This window comes from Trachemys scripta, chromosome 6, assembly GCF_013100865.1.
Source record: "Trachemys scripta elegans isolate TJP31775 chromosome 6, CAS_Tse_1.0, whole genome shotgun sequence".
NCBI classification, from domain to species: Eukaryota; Metazoa; Chordata; order Testudines; family Emydidae; genus Trachemys; species Trachemys scripta.
The window spans coordinates 61,273,817-61,286,624 of record NC_048303.1 but is presented as its reverse complement, the minus strand read 5'-3'; the positions used below and the strand labels follow the sequence as shown (position 1 = coordinate 61,286,624).

Below are 12,808 nucleotides of genomic sequence, written 5' to 3'. Positions count from 1 at the left end.
GCAAGGGCTGTCAGAAATGGTGCTTTGAAAGGGGAGAGGTACATGTCTCCAGCAGTCACTTGAGGCATTATGGGACAGCTCCAGAGGCCAATTACAGTGCAGAAAGCAATCAAGTGTCTGCATTGGCAATAGAGCTCTGGAGCCTCTGCGCAAACAGCCTTACAATTCTCACCGAGGTGGTGTTTTTGCAGTGATGCAACTGAGGAATTTCTGCACACAAACTGGCTTGGCAGCATGTACACGTCTGCAGTTTGAGTGCAAAAAGCTGCTTTACTGCGCAGAAACTTGCCAGTGTAGACAAGCCCTGAAACATCCCATTTAAACTGAGTACTTGTTTTATTATTCTTTCTCTGCTCCTGGAATATGCAGTCTAGTCCCACTCCCATGACTTTCTCTGCTCTAATTCTCTCACTGGCAATCTGGTTTCTCCCCTTCCTACTACACTGAAACGGCATTTGCCAAGGCCATCAACAACCTCCTTCTGATCTAATAAAAGGATTCTCTGTTTTTGTCTTCCAGCAGCACTTTCAGCATTGTCAATCTGCATCTCATTTTTTAGCATAATACCATTATGTAAAGTCCTGGTTCTCCTCCTCCTCTAACTCCAGCATTTTTCAGTGGCTCCACCTCCTCAGAGTTAGATCAGTCCTCCTCCCCATTTTTCCCCATACTCTATCTAGGGGACCTCAGATATCACCTCTAGACCGAAGACCCCTAAAATCCCTCAGCCTCTCAGACCTACACCTCTCTCTCCATCATTTCATTCAGGGTGTCTCAGATCAACTCAGGTTTAGAATGGTGGAACCTGAACTTTCTCTTCCCTTCCAAGCCTCCCACTTTCTGCATCAGTATCAATAATTCCACTATTCTCCGTGTCATCCAATTTGTCGCCTCTATACTATATTGAGCATCTCTCTCGTCTCCTTTGCCCCTGATCCAGGCTGTCTCTAAGTAATAGTGCCATTGAGTTCTTCCTCTGCTACATCATTTGTAAGATCCAGGACTGCACTAAGAAGTTCAGGTAGCCTGAACAATGTATTTCTAGCAGTTCCAAAATACCATTGTGCGTAAGCATTATATACAAAAAATACGTTAAAATATTTTAAGATTGCATTTAAGTCAAGCACTGAAAAGTTAGGAAATGTCAGAATTAAGGTTGCTTGTGCTATCTTAATTCGTCCCCCATGTGCCTTATGATACAGTCTTTAATTATATGATCGCATGTTATTTTTCCATAGGACCCCTGCGTCATTCTGTGAATGAGTAGCTATTCAATATCTCTCTGTACCCTTCTCATTTAGCGTGCGGCCCCAAGACTAATTTACTGCACACTATCCAAACCCTAATTGAATAAAAAATTATTAATTTCGTTCTGGGTGTCTCACCATTGTATGAATGTTTCACAAACATTAATGACTATCTGCACAGCATACCTGTGAGATTAGGGGGTATTACTATCACTATTTTACAGATGGAGAACTGAGGTACAGAATGATTAAGACCAAAATTGGCAAAAAAAAAAAAAAAAAAAAAAAAAAAAAGTATCCACTAATTTTGGGTGGTCAACCTAAAACACTAGACCCTGATTTTTCAGAATACTTATCATTATATAATACAGAATATGTTCAAAGCGCAAGTCCAATCGTTTCAACTGCAGTTGTAAGGGCTCAGCACTTGTGCAAATTTAGCCCCAGATGTTTCATGTTGGGCACCAGAACACACAGTTAGTGTGAGGAACACAAAATTAGTGACCATCTATGAAAAATCTGGTTTATGTGACTTGCCCAGCATCTCACAGGAACTCTGTGGCAGAGGCAGGGATACAATCCAATTCTCAAGGGTGGCACAGAACTGCCTTAGCCATGAGACTGTTCTTTTTCTCCCTGCAATTCTCTGCCTTATTCACTACACACCTTCCAACTTCTGCAACAAATGAAGCGGGGTCCTACAGACAACAGTGTCCTTCACTACACAACCCTGGTTCAGTCCCAGAGCAGGTCCAGCCTGTGCACTGAATGAGGCAGGAGTCCTGTGGGGAAAATAAGGTGTAGGATAAGAGGTACTATACGTATGAAATATTTACAGTACTAGATTCTAAATTCCTTAGGCCAGACACTGGGGCTCTTTTTTTAAAAACTGTCGGTGCCCATTAAACATTAATACGGATTACTAAAATGAAAAAAATTCTTTCCTTTATATATGTCTATTATTCTGCAACAAAACCATAACTAATCTAATGTTTTCCCTCAGTCTCTCTGGTGTATTTACTATAAATCAATTAACAGTTCACAGTAGCTTTTCCAGTGAAAGATTTTTTCACAACAATATTTTGACACCCATACTGGACTCCTAGATCAAATATTTTCTACTTTTTGTTCTTCTTCTTTCAGGACACACTGTTTCAAAGGAAACTTTTCCCTTTGTGATTAAATCGGATGCACACAAAATGAGAGCTTCCCATTACTACAGGGATGGCCTCAAATCATGAGCTTTGAATTTGTAATCCAAGCCGTGGCAGTTTGATAAACTATCACCTATATCTGACTATTCTGTTGTTAGGAAATAAATTCTGTAACTGTCATTCAGCAGGCTTCCTACAGCTTTCTAGAGTATTCAGAATTTGAGTTCATAGATGAGTTCAATAAGTAAGCTATACCTTGCTGCTTTTTTAAACTAAGGGCTGGGGAAAGCCAACAGGTGTCGAGGAACACGCGGTTTGGACAGAGTCATCCCTGAGGGAAGGATTTATTGAAGGGGATAATATATGACCTAGTAAAAAGAAGAGGATAGAAGTTGTTAATGGAACTGAGGTAGGAACTGAGGAGAAACAGTCAAGTGAAAGAGTCCTATTCAATTACATCACATGAAAATGCTCGTATATAAATGCTAGAAGTCTAAATACTAAGATGGGTAAACTTGGAGTGCCTGGTATTAAATAAGGATATTGATATAATATGCAACACAGAAACTTGGTGGACTGATGATAATCATTGGGATATGGTAACACCAGGGTACAAAATATATAGGAATGACAGAGTAGGTCATGCTGGTGGCGGAGTAGCCACTATATGTGAAAGAAAGCATAGAGTCGAATATAGTAAAAATCTTAAATGATTCAAACAGTACCGCAGAATCTCTTTGGTCAGAAATTCCATGCTTGAATAATAACAATATAGCAGTAGGGATACACTACCAACTACCTGACCAGGATGGTGATGGTGACTGTGAAAGGCTCAGGGAGATTAGAGAGGCTACAAAACCAGAAAACCCAATAATAATTGGGGATTTCAACTATCCCCATATTAACTCGGAACATGTCACCTCAGGATGGGATGCAGAGATAAAATTTCTAAACACCATTAATGATTGCTTCTTGGAGTCCTGGAACCCACAAGGGGAGTGGCAATTCTTGATTTAGTCCTAAGTGGTGCACAGGGTCTGGTCCAAGAAGTGCATATAGTTGAACTGCTTGGTAATAGCAACCATAATGTAATTAAATTGAACATCCTTGGGGGGAGGGAAGAGGGGGGATGACGACACACCAAAGAAATTCCCACAGTAGCATTTAAGTTGAAAAAGGAGAACATAAGGAGCATAGTTAAATGGAAATTAAAAGGAAAATTCACAAGAGTGAAATGCCTGTAAGCTGCATGGAAACTTCCTAAAAGCACTACAATAGAGGCTCAAACTATATGTCGTCCTCCCCTCCCCACCCCACCAAAAAAAAAGCAGTAAGAGGACCAAAAAATGTCACCATGGCAACAATGGAGTAAAAGAGGCAGTTAGACACAAAAAGACATCTTTTAAAAATTGAAAGTAAAATCCTACTAATTAAAATAGAAAGGAACATAAACTCTGGCAAATCAAGTGTAAAAGTATAATTAGGCAGGCCAAAAACATAATTTGAAGACCAACTAGCTAAAGGCACAAAAATGAACAGCACATATTTTTTTTAAGTACAACAGAAGCAGGAAGTCTGCCAAACAATCAGTGGGGCCACTGGACACTCATGATGGTAAAAGAGCACTCAAGGAAGACAAGGCCATTGCGGAGAACCTAAGTGAATTCTCTGCATCAGTCTTCACTGCAGAGTATGGAGTTTCCCATACCTGAGCCATTCTTTCTAGGTGACAAATCTGAGGAATTCTCTCAGATTGAGGCATCAGTAGATGTGGTTTTGGAAAAATTGATACATTAACAGTAATAAGTCACCAGAACCAGATGGTATTCACCTAAGAGTTCTGCAATTTCAGAACTATTAACTGTGGTATGTAAGCTATCACTTAAATCAGTCTCAGTACCAGATGACTGGAGGATAGCTAATGCAACACTGATTTTTAAGAAAGGCTCCATAGGCAATCCTGGCAATTACAGGCCAGTAAGCCTAACTTCAGTACCAGGCAAACTGGTTGAAACCATAGTAAAGAGTAGAATTATCAGACACACAGACCAACACAATATGTTGGGGAAGAGTAAACGTGTCTTTTGTAAAGGGAACTCATGCCTCACCAATCTATTAGAATTCCTTGAGGGGTCAACAAACTGTAGATAAGTTTGATCCCGTGGATAGAGTGTACTTGACTTTCACAAAGCCTTTGATAAGGTAACCCTCACCAAAGTAGGCAGTCATGGGATAAGAAGAAAGGTCCTCTCAGTATCAGTAACTGATTAAAAGATCAGAAACAAAGAGTAGGAATAAATGGTTGGTGGAATAAAAGGTCTTCAGAGTGGAGACAGGTAAATAGTGGGGTCCCCCAAGAATCTGTACTGGGATCACTGCTGTTCAACATATTCAGAAATGGTCTGGGAAAAGGGGTAAACATTGAGGTGGCAAAGTTCAAAGATGATACAAAATTATTCAGGAAAATTAAATCCAAATCTGACTGTGAAGAGTTACAAAGGGATCCCACAAAACTGGGTGACCGGGCAACAAAATGGCAGATAAAATTCAGTGTTGATAAGTGCAAAGTAATGCACATTGGAAAATATAATTCCAAATATACATATAAAATAGTGGGGTCTAAATTAGCTGTTACCACTCAAGAAAGAGACCTTGGAGTCATGATGCATAGTTCTCTGAAAATATCTGCTCAACGTTCAGCAGCAGTCAAAAGAGCTCACAGAATGTTAAGAACCATTAGGAAAGAAACAGATTATAAATAGGTTTATAATGCCATTATATAAATCCATAGTACCCCTGCACCTTGAATACTGTGTGCAGTTTTGGTTGCCCCATCTCAACAAAGATATATTAGAACTGGAAAAAGTACAGAGAAGGGCAATAAAAATGATAAGGGTATGGAACAGCTTCCGTCTGAGGAGAGATTAAAAAGACTGGGACTGTTCAGCTTTGAAAAGAGATAACTAAAAGGGGACACGAAAGAGATGTATAAAATCATGAAAGAGGTGTATAAAATCATGAAAGAGGTGTATAAAATCATGAAAGAGGTGTATAAAATCATGAATGGTGTTTAGAAAGTGAATAAGGAAGTGTTCTTTATCCCTTTGCATAACACAAGAACCAGGAGTCACCCAATGAAATTAATAGGCAGCAGGTTTAAAATCAAACTAAGGAAGTATGTCTTCACACACTGCACAGTCAACCTGTGGAACTCATTGCCAGGGATGTTGTGAAGGCCAAAGATGTAACTACATACATAAAAGAAGTAGAGGGTCTGGAGGATACATCCATCAATGGCTATGAGAAAGATGACACACCCCCATGTTCAGGTGTCCCTAAACCTCTGACTGCCAAAAGCTGGAACTGGATGACAGGAGATGGATCACTCAAATTGTTCTGTTCTATTAATTCCTTCTGAAGTATCTGGCTCTTGCCACTGTCAGAAGACAGGATACTGGGTTAGCTGGACCATTGGTCTGACCCAATATGTCATTCCTATGTTTTTATTACACCTCTACCCCGATATAACATGACCTGATATAACACAAATTCGGATATAACGCGGTAAAGCAGCGCTCCGGGGGGGCGGGGCTGCGTGCTCCGGCGGATCAAAGCAAGTTCGATATAACGCGGTTTCACCTATAATGCAGTAAGATTTTTTGGCTCCCGAGGACAGTGTTATACCGGGGTAGAGGTGTATGTAACATACATATAAGCATCTAATCAAATACTAGTTAAAGATACTTATAAAGAAAAATTAATGCTATTAAAATGATTTTGATCAATTATGTAGTCATTGGAGTATCCACAACATGCCAGCTACTACATTAGAGAATCTTGTAAGAGAACAGAAATTTCATGCCTATATTCCTTTTATTCTTTTAGTGAAAATTATTACAACTTCTGTGCACTCCAGTTCCCCTCTTTTTGTTTGATTAAAGATGTCAATAGTAATTCATTTTAGTTAGCATAAAACCACTTGTTAAATTATTCTGTTTCACAGAAGTTGTTTGAAGACCTTTCACTACCAGAGGTCATACAGTGTTTTCCCTCTACAAATTATATTTTTGTCATATCCTCTGTGTCTTGGGAATACAGCAGTTTGTGTTAACCTTTGAGTAGAAAGATTGATTATACTGTGCCACAAAGACTACAGCAGGGACGGTTTTGAACAAACGGAATGAAACACATTAAGGTCTTTTTCCACAAGGGGAGAGGAGATGCCTAATAGACACTATGGTGAATGGTATGAACAGATAATAGTGTTCTCAGTACTATATATGTTGTATCCAATTTGTCAAAGTTACTCTAGAACAGACAAAAAAAAATCTGAGTAACAATTATTTGCTTTTACTTTCCCCTATGACAGGGAAAAGGTATAGTACTAGCTCTGCTTCAGTAATAGCAGAAAGCACTCAAGTCTGTGATCATGTCTAAATCAGAATATCCAGTATATTGTTTTATGTAAACATAATGTTTATATAAAAATAAAGATTCCTTCCACCCACCCCTCACCACATATTTGCATGATTGTGCTAAAAATCAATGAAGTGAAGTCAGTTTCATTAAGCTAAACTCTATTAAAAATCTTTATTTTCCATTTAAAGGATCTAATTCTGGCATCTTCACACAGTGAGTAGTGTTTTTCTCTGTGCTCAGTAACATTTCTTTCAATGGGTTTACAAACTGAATAAGGTACTATTTATCATGAGTAAGGATGGCAGAATTTAATTTATTTCTGTTTTTTCCCCAGATGCTTCCAGTATAGCAAAAGAAACAAATATTAATTATTCTGACTCTGAGATCAAGTTACTTATAAAAAAGCGTCAATTGTCTAAAGAAGAATTTTAAAGTACCGCTGTTGCTTTGTCATTTTTATCTCAAGCTACACTGATACTGTGCTAACCATTTTCCCCTCAGGCAACCACCAATATGAACCCTTTCCTCCACTATGAAAGGGCAGAATGTGTAATCCCCTTCAAAGAACACATAATATAGCTTCTTTAACTCTTCCTCCCCCTTTCCTGACCTCCCCTCACCTTCACAAAACATCTGGCTTCTATTGGCTCAAGGCAGCACGACTCTCAAAAGGCTGCAGCCATACCACTGAACTCACAATAAAATAAATTTTACATCATGGAGATGTGTAATAATTTTCACAGACAAACCAAATTTCAATGAATGATCAGGGTGGATAATGTGGTATTCGATATACTGGTACAATATAGGTAATGATTTTACAAAAACTTTCTGGGTTGAAAGATACTTTCATATAGGGGATTTTGAGACTTTGGAAATCGTGTTTTGAGACTAATACATTGATTTAATAGCAGCTATTACCTACTTTGTTCTGCTGACCTACCCTGGAGCTGCAAATATATTTTGCACATTATTTAATATCTCATTCTTTGAGACAATTATGGTGTCTACTCTAAATACCGGAAAGTAAAAAGGGGAAAGTGGAGTTGATATGTTACAAAGATTCATAAAGAATGCAAAGTTTTACATTAATAAATCAGAAAGCTATTTCAAACATGTGTCGGTATTTTTAAATGCTTCTCCAATAAGTAATAAAGATTATTAAGGATAAGTTATCACTAAGGAACTATTCTCTGACCAATTTAAGGGCCTAATTTATTTTAAAAAAAGGACACTCATAACTGCATGCAATTTAATAGGCCACCTTCAGTTCCCTGGTTTCTTCATACACCTTACTAGCCTTAGCCAGTCTTTTGTGAACATGAGTTGATGTTTTTTTGTGTCCACAGACATCTCTGACTGTGTGGTTTGCAAAGAACTGTGGAATTCTCTCTTCTCTGTTAGCGCCTATTTTGATATAATTTCTATGTGATTGTAATCACTGTAGCAATGGCTTATAAATACAAAGAAACACATGATTTATACCAACACTCAACAGCTGCTAGGAAGAGGAAAAATCTTAAAGACAAAAAGCAAAATCAGTGGGTCTGATTCTCCCTTCGTGGTACCTGTGTAAAAAGGAATAACTCCACTGAAGTCAATGAAGCTATAATGGTGTAAAAGTGGTGTGAATGAGAGGAGACTGTGACCCAATCAACATTTAAAAATACAAAACAAAATTCCCTAATCTAGACTGTTCAAGGGTTTTGATGTCTTAAAACACAGCTAACTTCAAACGGACAATACAACGGAGATCCAGTTTCCATAGAAACAAGTTAGATGAAGATGTGCACACCAAATAGTGGTCTAATAGCAAACAAGACTGCATTGCAGATATTGTTCTTTGAAAACAACTGGAAGTGTTTCAAACCATATCTTTAAGAAAAATAAATGTGTTTTGAACATTACTGAATGCGATCAAACAAACAGAAAACAAAACCTTCCTAAATATTATAGTACTCATTGCTAATGTGGCCCATGACCAAGGTACAAATTGCTTCTCATAGTAAATCTTGTTCGGTGTTTACAAAATGACTGATTTATTTGGTATTGGACTGGAACATCAAATAAGAACCATCAGTGTAAATTTACTACTTTATAGAAATATACATCTGGAGTAGACTAATGGTACATCTACTCTGGAGACAGAAGTGTAATTTTCAGTTCAGGTAGAAATACCTGTGCTAGCTCTGACACAGCTTGTACATTTAAAATAGAAGTGTACCTGCAGCAGTGCGAGTGGCAGGATGGACTAGCCTCCCCAGTATGATCCTATCGGAAGCCCTACGCACACACTCGGGTGGCTAATCCATCTCGTGGCTCGTGCCACTGTGGCTAGGTTTGATATTTAGTACGCAAGCTTGATCAGATTTATTGTGGGGATGTTTCCTTGAGCTGGAAATTACAAGGCCAACTCCACTGTAGACCTACTTTAAGATGTGTTTTAAATACACAATTGTAAAAACAGGCTTTAGTAATTTAAAGTACTTTTAGTCAAGTTGCTCTAAAACTTATGATTTTCTGAATTCCAATTTTTTATTTATTTGTAACTTTTAGTGATTTGATTTATTTAACTTTACAAAGTGGTTTTTGTGCATGTGGTAAATTTACCACTTTGGATGAGGTACTCAAAAGCTCTTAGCTATGGCCTAACTCTGTACCCACCAAAGTCAAAGGGAGTTTTACCATTGTCTTCAATGGCACCAGAGTAAGGCTAATGCTGAGTGCACTTTTGAAAATCTCATTCTTTAACATAAAATTAACTCTGACACTCTTAACTCATTACAATAATCTACCAGTTCCACTTATGTCTTACTGTGCACTTCCAAATTGTAAAGACCAGCTAAATTCAAGTAAAAATGCATCAAACTTCACTGACATCATAGTGTCTCCTTGGGAAAATGTAATATCAAATCAATATTCTTAACAGGTGAACTGGTATTATATTTGGTCCAAATGAACCAGAAATACTGCCAAATTTTAATATACCTTTCAATGGCTGATGTGATGCAGTATCTTCTGAGAAGCATTACAAAGGAACAAAATTCATAGCAGATGTTTTGCAAACCATGTATATGAAATACACTGGTACATAATTTTAAATTTGTCAATTTAAATATAGCAAAAAGAGGCTCAGTATTAACCCTGTTACACTATGCTTAACTCATTACATATTGCATCAATACAAGGCACAAGATAGTACTCCCTTGTACTATAAATTGTAAATTTATATACCCTTGTAAATTTTAACTCTTAATTTCCCTGATTTTGTTCAAATGCTTTTCTAATAGATCACATACAGATAGTTAATTTAAAATATACTTTCATATTAAAGAAATAAAAATATAATAGAACAGTTATTGAATTATCATTCTGTAGGACAACCACCAGTCCTGTGAACCCATGGTACGGCACCGTGAATAGACAGTTAAATTAGAATGGTGTTACGCAAATTAAACCAGAAACAGAGAAATCTAATGAGATTAAATTGCACTAATGAATTTTACCTGCAAGGCTGGAGACCGGTAATTGACCAATTCCTCCTGAATTATTCATTATATAAAGCACAGCAACATAGTTGTAAAGAATGCATTACATTTTAGATGATAAAAGGAAAGAACAATACTAATACATTAATTTATATATAATATGATCAGGATGTGGTTTACCAGTGATTTAAGTTAATGAATCACTTTTTTTTTTTTTAATATGGTTAGAGTTCATTATACATACCCTGATCCAAAACCTCTTCCTCTTCTCTTTTTGGCTGCTTCAGTGAAGAACTATCATCTGTTTTCTTGGTTTCTAAAGAAGGTTAAGAATATACCAATAATCTCTGTATATGGACTGAATTTAACATTTTCCTATACATTTTTTTTAGTGAATTCAAGCATTTGTTTTCTATGTTTCTATTGCTTGGGAAAAACAGACAAAGCACTAGTACTTTGATATACATGTGTGAGATTATTAAAACATAATATATTAAGTTTCATACAACTGACCACTACAATTAAGTATTCTAAAATTAAAGCAGGAAGAGCCAGTGACATTACAATATATTATTTTCAGATCATAGGATGGAAATGCTTTACAAACATTAAGTTTCACAAAAACTTTAAGAGATAGATTGGCATTACACCAATTTTGAAAATGTGCAAGTCAGAGAGAGTTTAAAACTACTTTCTACAGAAGACTCTTACTGACGTCAATGGATTCCAGATCAGGACTACAATGAACTGGTAGCTGGAAACAGAACCTAGGATATCTGGCTTCTAGTCTATGTTCTAACCCAGCAGACAACACATCCTTATTTATGAATGCCTGACACACAGTCTAGAGCTGGTGCAATGTATGAGAGAGCTCAGATGTGTGGCAAAACCTTTGGGCTCTCTCACGTCAACCAGCAGAAGCTAAAAATATCATGGAAGTGATGTATTGAACCACGCAGCAAATGGGACAGGGAAACTACAGTACTAAACACTTCTAATGGGCAATATAGGATGTGACACTTTGGAAAGACTGCGAGACACTTTAGTTGCACAGGTGGCCATGTAATATAATGATAAAACTATGGCTGGACCATGGGAGGAAGGAAACATGGCAATCCTGAACAAAGAAGTGGATAAAAGACTAATAAAGCAAACTTCCACAAATCACTGCTACCAACAAATCAGCAGTTATTAACAACTGCATCTCAGACCTATGCATTTCATAAATGTCAAAAGAACATATCTAGATTCTTATAAAAATCTTTATATACAAATTGCATAGTTAAGCATGTGTCTCATATAACAAACGAAGAGTAAACAAACTTTCAGACTTTTTTTTTTTTACCTTCATGATGATGTCCATGTGTCATCATGATCATATCAGACTTCACTGGAATAGGAATATTTGCCTCCTGTGGAATGTTTCTGAACATATCTGGGTTTATATTCTGTGTACAGGTCATGTATGAAACAGCATGTTTGGCCTCCATGTAATACATAATGTAGAAATTGCACATTTCGTCGCTGGCTGTGCCCCTAAAGCAACACAGTATAGAATATATTTTTGATGAGTGAGAGAATAAAATGTGAGCTGCACATACAGATGTTACCAAATGCAAGAAAAAACATCTCTTATCTGCCAGCAATTGATAAAAAGGTTGCACTGAAGCTCTTTTTAAAAATAGTTCCCAATAAAATACACACCACAGGTTTTCAATACATGTGGCTTCTTTTCATTTACACTGTGGAATACACTGAAACTCCTTAGTCAACCAAGAAAACACTTGAGAATGGTTTGTGTTTTGAATACAAAGAAAGTGGCATTAAGTTAGTGGGGTGTTCAAACTGCCCTTCTCCCATTTTCTTCTTCCAGTCCCCCTTGTATCTCTTGGCATGTTACCATCAACAATGTGCTTGTTTTGTTGAAAGGGGATAACCGAGTATCAACCATTTATTTCACCCCTTCAATATTCTTTGCTGCAGTGTCTTTCAACCTAGATGAAAAGTCTTATTTTATAAATCATTACACATAATTTACGTTTAATTTCAGTACCTAGCATTCAATGCTATTATCTTTTTCACAATCTAATTCTTCCATTTTTTGCCAGACATGAGAGGAGTAATGCAGCACCAAAGTCAGTTTCAGTACATAATAAGACACCATAAGCATCTCCCAGATAGATAAGGTGGTACTGCAGTCTCTAGAAAAAAACTTAAATCACAAGCGTCTGAGAGGAAGCAGCCTGTGTTGCAGGAATGATGCAAAATACAATTCAACAATAACTGTTACTCATGAGCTTGAGAAGGGCTATTCTGTATTGCTACATAACTCTGTCTTCAAGAGAAATCCACTCAGTATGAAAAGCAAATTTTTCAGAAAAAATACTTTATGACTTAAATAAATGACCTATTGTTACATAGGTCCGATTTTTTTCTTCAAGCCACTTTTTCTTTCAACAGACTGCTATATATTTTATTTTTAGCTGCATGTTGGTAGATA

At 37.1% G+C, this 12,808-nt stretch overlaps 1 protein-coding gene across 8 annotated transcripts in view; it reads right to left on the bottom strand.

The window, feature by feature from the left end:
• The window catches only part of PAM (peptidylglycine alpha-amidating monooxygenase), a 224,126-nt gene that overhangs the window by 43,368 nt on the left and 167,950 nt on the right, over positions 1-12,808 (bottom strand). For all 8 annotated transcript variants that reach the window (XM_034774559.1, XM_034774560.1, XM_034774561.1 and 5 more), the window contains exons 13-14: positions 11,654-11,844; positions 10,553-10,624 (exon numbers count right to left, since the gene is read on the bottom strand). In XM_034774559.1, the coding sequence (XP_034630450.1) occupies positions 10,553-10,624; positions 11,654-11,844 (263 nt within the window). The remainder of the gene's footprint in view (positions 1-10,552; positions 10,625-11,653; positions 11,845-12,808) is intronic.